The 11,909-nt window shown below is 45.5% G+C and overlaps 1 protein-coding gene across 2 annotated transcripts in view; it reads left to right on the top strand.

Annotated features, from left to right (window-relative positions):
- NDUFV3 (NADH dehydrogenase (ubiquinone) flavoprotein 3, 10kDa) overlaps nt 1–11,060 on the top strand; it is a 12,662-nt gene extending 1,602 nt beyond the window's left edge. Inside the window, exons 3-5 of one of the 2 annotated variants that reach the window (XM_010834913.1) lie at nt 1,621–1,741; nt 7,242–8,339; nt 10,475–11,060. In XM_010834913.1, the coding sequence (XP_010833215.1) occupies nt 1,621–1,741; nt 7,242–8,339; nt 10,475–10,635 (1,380 nt within the window). In that variant the 3' untranslated portion in view covers nt 10,636–11,060. The remainder of the gene's footprint in view (nt 1–1,620; nt 1,742–7,241; nt 8,340–10,474) is intronic. The other variant, XM_010834914.1, reaches the window with a different exon arrangement.
- Nucleotides 11,061–11,909: the final 849 nt, after the last annotated feature.

Raw genomic sequence — 11,909 nt, 5'->3', positions numbered from 1 at the left:
CGGCGACCCCGGCCACGGTCCCCTCTGGACCCCGATCCCCAGGAGCCTCCGGTGTGCGGCCAGGCCACGGACAGGTGTAGAGGCCGCAGGTGTCCCGCGCGGAGCCCCTCCAGAAGCCTTGAGGACAGTGTCACTAACTGTTATTTAACCCTAGAGGAAATGAGGAAACTTTCAAGAACCTGGTTGACCTGGTAACTAGGCAGTCACTAAGAAGCCAGCTTAGGTTACCTCATCTGTGAAATGAAAAGGAGAAAGAACTTTCTCCATCTGGACAAAGCTAAGTCCACTTCACTGTATTTAAAATTAAAAATGACTCTTATGACAAAAGCAATAACTATTGTAATCGTCGCAAAATACAGATAATGGAGGGGGCATCTGTTGGGAGAGAGGCCGCTATTTCCCTTTTCATATCTTGGCCCAGTTCATTTTTCAAGCTTTCGTGTATACGTATACACAGTGTCAGACTATTTTCGGGGACTCCAAAATCACTGCAGATGGTGACTGCAGCCATGAAATTAAAATGCTTACTCCTTGGAAGGAAAGTTGTGACCAACCTAGACAGCATATTAAAAAACAGAGACATTACTTTGTCAACAAAGGTCCGTCTAGTCAAGGCTATGGTTTTTCCAGTAGTCATGTATGGATGTGAGAGTTGGACTATAAAGAAAGCTGAGCGCCGAAGAATTGATGCTTTTGAACTGTGGTGTTGGAGAAGGCTCTTGAGAGTCCCTTGGACTGCAAGGAGATCCAACCAGTCCATTCTAAAGGACATCAGTCCTGGGTGTTCATTGGAAGGACTGATGCTGAAGCTGAAACTCCAATCCTTTGGCCACCTGATGCGAAGAGCTGACTCATTGAAAAAGACCCTGATGCTGGGAAAGATTGAAGGCAGGAGGAGAAGGGGACGACAGAGGATGAGATGGTTGGATGGCATCACTGACTCAATGGACATGGGTATAGGTAGACTCCGGGAGTTGGTGATGGACAGGGAGCCCTGGCGTGCTGTGGTTCATGGGGTCTCAAAGAGTCAGACATGATTGACCGACTGAAGTGAACTGAACTGATGTCATAACCAGAAAAAGCAAAGGCTCACCTTCATGTGGGTACTGTAGGTGCCTGTGTTCTGTGTCCAGCACATAGTAGGCTTAGTATATACTGAGTGAATGAACACTCTGTGACGTGTTCACTTACAGTATATGGTAGACAGTTTTGAAGCAACTATTTTTCATCTTCAGTAGCATTTTTAATGGCTAGATTGTGCTTCTGCTTTATATTCTAAACACAGGAAAACATTTTATGAAAAGAATAAAGTATTTTGTATATTGAAGGGTAATTGGAGACTACAAAAAATTCTGCTTAGGAGAAAGTCAATTTGGAAGAAATACTCGAATGTTAGTAGTGACTGTCCTTGAACTCAGGTGTTTTTTGCTCGCAGTTTTTTTGTATTTTCCAAACTTTCCATAATATATGTAGATGCTGAAAATTATAATAACCGTTAGAAATATGCCATATGAATTCACAGCATTTATATGTCATAATAATACATAGTATTCATGCCGTAATAGAGGTTATAAATGCTATTACTCTAAAATTTATGTTGTTGTGCCATTCTTTTGTCAGACTGTGCTTCTGGAAGCAGGCGTGTTTCGAGGAGTTGCTCCTGCAGTTTCTCTCTCTGCAGAATCAGGAAAGAATGAAAAGGGATTACCACCGAACCCCAAGAAGCAGAGCCCACCAAAGAGTAAGGTTTTCATGGTCGTCATAAGTGAGAGAGAAGGCAGAGTGAATAAGTCAGCTTCCTAGGCATTAGAAAGAATTTTCTAGCTACATAATTTGATGCTTCATTTTTAAGGAGTGTCTAGATTACAGTCAGACAGAAGATGTGTGACTAGTTTTAGACCAAACACGGCAGTAACATCATAGTCTTTGACTGAGTGTGTAGCCCTGAACTGGTTCTCTGTATTTTCTAAACGTCAGACTCCACGGGTAGCAGTGGGATGCAGAGTATGCAGGCTTTGTGGTATTTGATGGCCGTGCTCACGTGCTCCTGTGGGGTGGCTGTGACCCCCAGCCTGTTTTTCCTCCCTGACTGACTTTTTTCCCTGTCTCTGAAAGTCGTCAGTGGTCTCCCAGGCTTTGCTTGGTCATAGCCAGGGACTGCAGGCGTCTTTTTATGACTGTGGAAAGGGAGTTAGGAGTAGGCTCCAATTCCATCAAGACGCCCTTAACGAAGTGTGCTTATCTGCTTGTAGCCCTTTCCGTAGCCATTTTGACTTTACCACCAGTTTTGACTGTTTCCCCGAATCCAGTGTAGTGCGTGCTCATGGGGGGCAATAGGAAGTGAAGCATTGTTGTTGTTCGGTTACTCACTCGAGTCCAACTCTCTGCGACCCCATGGACTGCAGCATACCAGGCTTCCCTGTCCTCCTCTGTCTCCTGGAGTTTGCTCAAACACCTCCATTGAGTCAGTGATGCCATCCAACCATCTCATCGTCTGCCACCCCCTTCTCCTCCTGCCCTCAGTCTTTCCCAGCATCAGGGTCTTTTCCAGTGAGTCGGCTCTTCACATCAGGTGGCCAAAATACTGGCGCTTCAACTTCAGCATCAGTCCTTCCAATGAATAGTCAGGGTTGATTTCCCTCAGGATTGACTGGTTTGATCCTTGCTATCCAGGGGACTATTTAAGAGGCCCATTGCGTTTAGTCTTAACTGATGAAACCTCAGTTAACTCTTAGTATACATATACAATGTACAGTCTCTTTGTAAATCTTTGACTATGTGGAGTTTAGAATGATAGTTTGAGTTTGTCTTATTTTCATCAAAATATTATTTCCTTAGTTTGAGTGTTTGAAAGTGTGTAGATGCTATTGTCCCCTCTTCATCTGCACACAAAAACAGAGGTAGGTTATAAAATATTGGCGTGTTGTTGAGAGAGCCTTCAGCTGCCTTTCACATGCCATCCATCTTGGCTAAGGACACATACCCTCCCTCTGTGTCTGCGTGCTCATCTACTGGAGGCCCAAATTCAACAGGAAGATTGTTGTTTGCTGTCCTGCACCTGCCACGTTTTTAAAGCCCATGTTCTTTTTCAGTTTTCATCTACACATTTTAAAATATCCATCTTAAACGTAGGGCTTCCCTGGTGGCTCAGTGGTAAAGAATCGGCCTGCAATGCAGGAGATGCGGGTTTGACTGTGGAGTCAATCCCTGGGTCAGGAAGGCCCCCTGGAGACAGAAATGGCAGCCCACTCCGGTATTCTTGCCTGGGAATCCCATGGACAGAGGAGCCTGGCGGGCCACAGTCCATGGGGCCAAGAGTTGGACGTGACTTAGCGACTACACAGCAACAGTCTTCAACATGAAGCCTCTTTTCCCCACAGATCCCCTTTTGTAGAAATGTGCTTCTGTATGTGAATAGAAATGGAATGCTTCATCTTGTGATGGTTTTGGGTGCGGTTGTGAGAAAGGCATACCGAGCTGGGGGTTGGCCTTGGGCTCACGTAGCTCCTGCCTCTGGCCACGGCAAGCGCTGCAGGCCTCTGAGTCCCTCCGTGCTGAGCAGGGTCAGCGGGCCAGTCTTTCTAGGTCAGTGTGAGACTGATGACCTGTGTGATGTGTGTGTGCGGTCAGGTGGGAAGACAGCTTTTGGAGCTGTGCTGTCTTTAATGCTCTTTACACTTGTATTTCAGAACTTAAAAAGTAATTCCAATCCCTGCATGAAGGAAAAGAAATGCTGCTTCTAAGTCAGCATGTGCAGCCCTCAGTCTTTCTCCCAAGGTATCAGGGATCGGTGACTCGAGATACGGAAGGGCCTTGGCCCACCAGAGGCACATGGCTAGGTCGAAGCCTGTACACTGGGCCAGCTTTGGAAACTCGTGCGGGGCTTGCTGCGGTGCTGACGGCGTCCTGAGCGCTCAGCCTTGGGGTCACGTCTAGTCCAGGGTCTGTGTCCAGGGTAAACACACCCTGCTCTCTCTCACCTGGGACACCAGCCCTTCGGAGCACAGGCTTCCTTCCTGGGAGAGCAGCCAGCATGGTGGACACAGACATCAGAACCTGGGGTCTGCCCGTGGATGCTCCCCTGCATAACCACCGGGCTCGCCAGCTTCAATGTTCTGGTAAATTCCATCTCTAGGCTGAATTTGGCAACAATAGTAATAGACCATCAACTGAATAACTCCTGTGTCACCTTTTAAAGAATCTGTTGAGAAGCCAAAGTTAATTCCCTGCTTCAAGTCCCTATTTCAGTCTGAAAAGGGAGGAATCTGGAAGTGGGGATTTGGTATGCTTAATTCTGACCAGCATTGCTGGTGCTGTTTAAGTGCTCCATGTGTTCCTCCTGGTCTTCAGCCCTGTGAATAGGTACTACCAACATCCCCGTGTTATAGATGAGAAAGTGGCGGGGAGAGACTCCTGAGCCACCGAGGGTCACACCGTGTCAGTAGTGGAGCCTGATTTGAGCCCCAGCAGTAAGATCCCCAGTCTGTATTTATAAGCAGTATGTTGTCTTGCCTGTGGAAAAAAATCAATTCTTGTGTATTCATTAAAGCCAAAAAAAAAAAAAAAAAAGCCCTTTACTATTTTCTTTAATAGTAAAAATCATGTGAAAAGAAGTTTTCGTTACCATATAACAAAAAACCGTTTCGCGTCCTGTTGCAATGTACCTTTGTTTCTGAAATTAGTTTTGTGACCCACTGACAAGATGTGGAGCGGCTCATCTCGTCTGTGTGGAACACCTGAGTCACCTTCGTTTTCAGTTAGGGTGCTACGAGAAAGCTGAAAGTCGAGCCCTCCCCTGTTGTTCAATGAGAAAAGATACTGAGGAGATTCAAGTGGAGAGGAGACGCAGAAGCCGTAGGAGAGTGCTGTCTCTGCGCTGTGACTTGTGTCTGCAGACCTTTATTTATTGGGGCTGTGACAGTCTCTGAGGATTAGAACCCGTCCCCGAAAGTCCACCTCTCGTGCTGGGAGGGATGGCTCTGGGACTGGTCTTATTTTAGGTGCTTTGTGTCTTGCATATTTGTCTTTCAAGGAAAGTCACACTCAAACTAGAACACAGTCAGAGTATGCAGGTATCCGCCTCTAGAAACGCAAGAGGTTCATGAAAACGAGCAGGTAAAGTTATGCTTATGTTCAGAGCGAGCCCACTGTTCTGTACACACGGCTCTGTCTCCAGGTGCCAGGATCCCACACTGCTGAGAGCAGACGTGGTGTCCCCGCCGGCACTGGACAGGGGTCACTGGTGGCAGCTGTAGTCATCGAAGCAGGCTTCCCTCCTAGTCACAGAGGATGCTGGGCCTGCGCTGCAGAGGGTCGGATGAAAGGCAGCTGTGTTACTGTGGTTTAGGCTATTGGCCTGTCTATGGGGTTCTGCCAGTAACTAAGCCTGAATAGAAGATATTTTAAAGCATTCTTATTTAATATGGTAGACTAAAGTTTCCTTTTTCAAACAAAATAAACTATTTCATCTGAGATTTTCTTTTTTGCTTTCAATAGGTGATAAGTCTAATGTTTTAATAACTTACTTACATTAAAAAAAATCTTCATAATAAATTTTGAAAGAGTGAGGTATTATAATTAGTAGCCTATCTAAAATAAGCCTCATTAGAAGTTAATTTTTCACACTTGGAAAATGCATGCTCAGCATAAAAGTGGATCAGTGATAGAGGTGAGCAGGCTAGCAGGGTTTGGAGGCCAGTGTATGTTACACATGCCTTGTCAGAGCCTTTGTGTTGTTTCAGGTATGGTTTAGAAAGACAGAATGAGAGAGTTCGAGTGCATGTGCATGCATTTACCTTGATTTTATGTTTAATGTGATCCTGGGGCTCTGTGCTTGTTCTGTTCCTGCAGTCAGAATGCAGATTCTGGGATGGTGCATGGCTGCAGATTCAGACAGGGCATGGAGGGGTTTAAACTCACCCGTGGCTCTGGCTGTTCAGTCGTATCCTCTTACACTCCCCATTGACTTCTCTCTCGCCCATTTCTGATTATTTCTCAGTTTTCTTTGATCATTTTCTGTCATTCTGATGTATATATATGCATATACGTATGTATGTGTATATGTGTGTGTATGTGTATATATGTGTGTCTGTGTGTATGTATATATACGTATATATATAGTCTGTCTATGTGTGTGTGTATATATAGTCCCTGATCTCAGAAAACAATTAAGAGATTTTTTTTGGATACCAGTAAAATGGTAAAGTTAGAAATACATTTTTTTCCACTTTAAAGAAGTGGTATACTTTTTAGTATAAAATAGTCTAGACTTGAAAAATAAATGCATTTAGAGTTTGCTCATCTGTGATATATTTTTTTAAATTTTGCTTTAGACTTGAAAAGTAATTTTAATTTGTAAAAACTTGTTCTGTATTTTTCTTCTTATCTGTATGGTTAAAAAAGATTTATCACCAGAGACAATTGAGTGAAAATAGAACTAATGAATGTTCTGTGGGGTTTCGTTTTCTCTCCTAGCTGACTCTACAACATCTAAGACTTACAATACCACTTACTGTAACAGTTTAAGACTCACTGTTTCTAATGACACATCTGACACTAAGTTATTTTAGACTTTTTTGGTCTTGAAACAGTTTTGCTTGGCAGAAGAAACCCCTGAAACACGTGATTTTGTAGGACTCTTGTTCCTCTCAGGGCACCTTCGTTTGACTTTGGGGATCCCCTGCCTCCCATCCCCCACTCTTAAACTCATGCATGTGCTTCCCCAGACCCAAACCAGACTCTCTTTTCTACTTTTGCTTTGTTCTTTTGTTTAAAAGGTCAAGTTCATGCAATATGGGTCATTTTTAAAATATTTGAGAGGCATCAATGTCTTTAGGGATTTGAGAAATCAGGCATTTCTAAAACTTCATCATCTGAAAATATCTTTATAATTTATCTTAAATTGAGATGAAATAGTAGTTTAAAAAATAATTATCATCAGGAAGCTCTCACTGTGAAAAATGGAGATAAGATTGTTACTACTTCTATTGTTAAAAAAAATCCCATCTTAAAAAAATCTTCAGCTATCAAGAAAGACATCTGCGATTTTTTTTTTTAATTGTTCTTCTGTGTGGCTTGGCTTTCCCTTAAAAGTAGGTTTCCATGGAGCAGTTCATAAGATGATGATGTTGAAGATACTGTCAGTAACAAGGTGATATGTAATGAAATGTCTGTGACCTTAACGAATTCACACTGTTTTACTCAATATTAAAAATAATATTCCTCTTTATGCCATTTCCTAGATGTAGTGGAACCAAAGGAGAGGGGCCAGCAGCTCGCCCCCCCAACAGCAGATGCGGTGTCCAAAACCTTATCTGCACCCACTTCCTCCCCATCAGTTGTGAGCCAAAGCAGGACGCTAGCGAGCCCTAACCCCGATGCCAGTGTGCTGCACACAGACCAAGGGCTTCCGAAGCTTTTGTCAAGAAAGACTTTGGTAGAGTTTCCTCAGAAAGTCGTGTCTCCATTCAGAAAACAGGGTTCAGATTCAGAAGCAGCCCAGTGGGGCAGGAGAGGGATGGATGATTCTTCTTCATCTTCATCTTCATCCAGCTCCTCCGATTCAGAGTCTGACGAGGAGGGCGACCGCTCAGGAGCAGGTCCTCAGGTGAAGAGCAAACGCAGGGGAGGGTCTCCCGTAGCAGAGGCCTCACGTTCCTCTGCAGATAGAACCCCCAAAACTGAGATATCAGCCAAAGAAAAGACAGTGTCGCAGCAGCCACACCTGGACCTCACCCCTGCAGGGAGGCCCCGCAAGGCAGAAAAAAAAGGGGCCTCCAGTCAGCACCTGGAGGACAGAAAGGGCACCAAACCCAAAACCGCAGTGCCCAAGTCACAAGCCGCGGAGGAGTCTATGAAGCAAAATGTAAAGGAGAAACAATCGCAGAAGATATCTAGATCAAACAAAATAGACAAAGAAAGCCAAAAGCCACTTGAAGTTAAAAAAGTCTTGTCTGACCGTACACCGTGGGGATTGTCCACACATCCTGCTGGCGGTCTGGCGCCCACCCCATCAACAGGAACCAGAGCCGGGGGGCAGCCTCCAGCCCCTCCTCCTGAGGCCAGAGGGAGCCTTTTGGAGAAACAAGTACCAGAAGCAGATGGGGAGCTGGCTCTTCCCCTGTTCAAAACAGAAAAATTGGAAAAGCAGGCAGCAGAAGGAATCTTAAAGGCTGAGGAAGAGATTTTGGAAGATCAGCTGCCCATGCAAAATTTGAAGCCAGCCCCTGTTCAGAATAAAGATGTTCTGGACGAAAAGCCCGCAGTCCTGAAGCTTGAGGAAAAGGGCGGGATCGTGGAGGACCCGGCCGCTCAAGTGGAAGGCCAGGACCACGCACAGGGTACACCTTGCCTTGGGGTTCAGTGCTCTTTCTGTCCTTTGGGTGGGGAGGTCAGGCTCTGAAGAACGGTGCGATGAAAAGAAGTGTCGAGCTCCATCGGGTTCCCCAGTAGGCCTGTGGCCTGTAGCACCGTCTCAGATAAGCTGGGGGGTGTATGTTAATTATGGGTAGAAATTCCTGAAACATTTCAGATTTATTTCACAATGAAAAAGTTTGCCCTTGGCGCTTCTGAGTGTTTCTTAACCGGTAGAACAGGCAGTTGAACATCTTCATTCTTATCTTTGGAGGGTGTTGAACCTGCAGGACACCACATTGAGTGAGGCGTGGTGGGAGGGTTCTGTTAAACTCCCCAGGTGAGCTGAACAGGCCTTTGTGTTTAACATCTTTATGCCTAAGGGAAAAAAAAGCTCACTTTAGGGATTGAAGCTGGACCTTAAGGCAGCCGTGAACTACCAGAGTCTAGTTTACCCTGGACGTGTCCTCTGATACACCTGGAGAGCACAGCAGGCTGCTTTGTTTTTCTGTACTGAGTTTTTATGAAGGGCTTTTTTGCTCCCCTCAATTTTTAAGGGAAACTGTTTATTCCTCTTATTTTACCACTTTCTTATGCACCGAACTTCATAAAATACAGTGTGCTTTAGGGGGACCACAGCAAAGTGGGAAAGCAGGTGTCCAGTCTCAGGATCTGGCTCTTGAAATGCACCCATCGCTAACAGAGCCCGCTTCTTCCTGTCTGTCAGGCTAGTGTACGTTACCTGTAACTGTTGTGTCGCCTCACTCTGTTACACTATTGTGTGTTTCTTCCTCCCCTTCCTCCCTCTTTCATGAACACACGAAGCTGCAACCAGCGCCTGCCAGCTTCCTCCTGACCCCAAAACTGCTTTCCTGCTGCTGCTGTAGTCACTCTGCTCTAGACTTGCCAAACCTTCAGGGTAACACAGAATTGGGAGTTTTCAGATTGCAGATCTTTTTGAAAACAATTTGACTAATTTTTGATGATTGTGTTATTTTTCCAACATTCTCTTTGCCCTTTGGAGGCTGAAGACGCTGCCCGGAGTGCAGCTGACTTTCAGGGCAGTGTCTGCAGGGGGTGAGCTGTAGCTCACCCAGCCCAGCCACCGGGCTCCTGTCCTGCTGGGGGGTTCGATTCCCTTTGTCAGCGCCCCCACACACACACACACGGACTGTGAGGACTCATCTGCCTGAGCTGTCCCCACGAGAAGAGACGGGAAAGAGATCAGTTCTCTAAATAAGACATCGTTTGTTTTAACACGACTAAGAAAATGAAAAACATTTTGGTATGAAAATGAGAACTTTGGTGTGAATTCAAATAGTGGGAAACTGCAGTTACTCTTGCAGCATGAGTAGCAGTGAACGGCGTCTGGAGAACAGTAGTTTCAGGCCCGTGAGACCCCGTCCAGCGTCAGCCATCACCCATACCCGCTCCCTAGTGCCATCCTCATGTCTCAGGGCACATCACAGGGAAGTGGGGTGTCTTTTGCTTCATCCACACACATGGTATTAAGATCAGCAATTGTGTAGGTGTGTGGGTTCTAATTCTTCTTTCTTCCACATAGAGAGAGAAGGCTAAGTACTTTTTAGTCTGAATCTAAAGTTTACCAACAACTTCTTTTTGAAGAAGTTAAACAACAACAGTTCCACATCTCATTTCCAGTTCCCCTTAACTGTGTTATCATTAAAAACAATGGACTTTATCTGATTTTCTTGTATTTGGAGACTTAGAAGTCTCACTTAGTTGCCACTTAAAAATTTTTCTTCTGTGAATGTTTTATTGCTGTTAGGTTTTAATGGATCTGCTTTTTTCCTGCATCTTTAAATGACCTGCACATCCTTCCATAACTTCATGGCATTTTCAAAACTCTGAGAAGCCCAGGGTCTGCACAAAGATGGAAAGCATTATAAAAGCTACCCCACCTCCTACCTGCTTAGTGTGAATTTTCATCGAGTTTCTTTATTTTGCTTTTGAAGATACTGTCGCTTTCTGGGCTTTTCTAAGTAGACAGTGTATTTATTACATGTGGGATTTATGAAGAATGCTTGGTGTGTGAGAGAGAGAGAGAGAGCTGACCCATTCAGAAGCTCCCCACTTACACCGTGTTGTGTTTTCCCCGCAGAGCCTGTGTCGGCCGCTCCCACAGAGCCGTTTGACAACACCACCTACAAGAACCTTCAGCATCATGACTACAGCACATACACCTTCTTAGACCTAAACCTGGACCTCTCCAAGTTCAGGATGCCCCAGCCCTCTTCAGGACGGGAGTCCCCCCGCCACTGAGAGCCCAGTTTAAAGATTACCCTTGCTGTGTCTGTCTCCATTCTTGCCTGCAGTCCTCTCGGCGGTCACAAGACCCAGCGTGTAGAATCCTAGCGAGTAGTGAATTAGCAGCACCCCTCTGATGGTTCAGTCTCCATGTGTTTAGAGACATCTGCTGCGGGGATTTCTCTCTAACGATAGAGTACGGCTCAGTGGACAGATCCATGCAATTAGAGAATCGGAGGTGCCTTCCGTCTGTGTGGTTCCACTGTGCTGAGCCCCGGTCAGCTTGGTGTTCTCTGGTTCACCAGTGTGGAGTCGATGAGTGTAGCGGGCCTTCTGATAAGACCTAGTTCTTGATGAATCAGATATAGGAGTTGTCTACATTGTAACTAACTACTGCACTGCAGAGAAATTATAATAAATTATGGCATTTTATGATCAGACGGATCTGAATTCTTTTGTTCCGTTGGATTAGGTATGTGATGTAGACTCGGGGAGTTGCAGAGCGGTGGGATTACAGACAGGCGAAAGTGGTACACGAGGTCCAGCAGCTTTGTTCCGGGTGGCCCGGCAAAATAAGCTTATTTATCCACAGGGGGTTTCTGGGATGGCCCGGTGATTTCCCATCCCTCAGGGTAACGTTACCCAGGCCAGGGGGCGTGCAAGTGGGAGCAGGCTCTGTGTGTCCCTTGGTGTCTGTCCCTCTGTGTGTCCCCAGGCCCCGTGGGGACTCTGAGAAGTAACAGATCCAGCTGAGATCGTTGCTGAGAAAAGAGGCTGTGTCCGCCTGCCTGGGCCATGCGTCCCCCTGCAGCAGAACTCCTGTCCCCACACCGGGACGTTTCCTGGTTTGCCTGTTCTCATCCTTCCTTGCCTGCTTCTGTGCCCAAGCTTGTGGCCTTAGTTCATTTCAGTTCTGGTTCTTGGCCTCTAGTCAGTTTACAACAAATAGTACAGTGTGTTATAACTTCTGACTCACATTTCTATAATCCTGCTTTTCTTAAAATGAGTCCAAGTAAGGATACCGAGACTGAAAACATGGGGTTGAAAAGCTAGTATTGTGATGATCTGTCTCAGATTTCATTACCGCCCCGGAGGCTTAGCGACTCAACAAAGTTCTCTAATCACATTTTTCATTATAAGAGTACTAAGACCCATTACCAAAAGAAAGCAAATGGAACGTAGATTACCTGAAATCTCTGCTCACCTGACCATGGTTAACACAGAACAGGTTTCCCAGTGCTGCGACCACATGATGTACATACAGCTTTCTATCCTGGGTGGTTTTGTTT

Source organism: Bison bison, unplaced genomic scaffold (genome assembly GCF_000754665.1).
Source record: "Bison bison bison isolate TAMUID 2011002044 unplaced genomic scaffold, Bison_UMD1.0 scf7180017864037, whole genome shotgun sequence".
Classification (NCBI taxonomy): domain Eukaryota; kingdom Metazoa; phylum Chordata; class Mammalia; order Artiodactyla; family Bovidae; genus Bison; species Bison bison.
The sequence above is the reverse complement of the archived record's forward strand: the minus strand, read 5'-3'. Positions and strand labels throughout refer to the sequence as shown.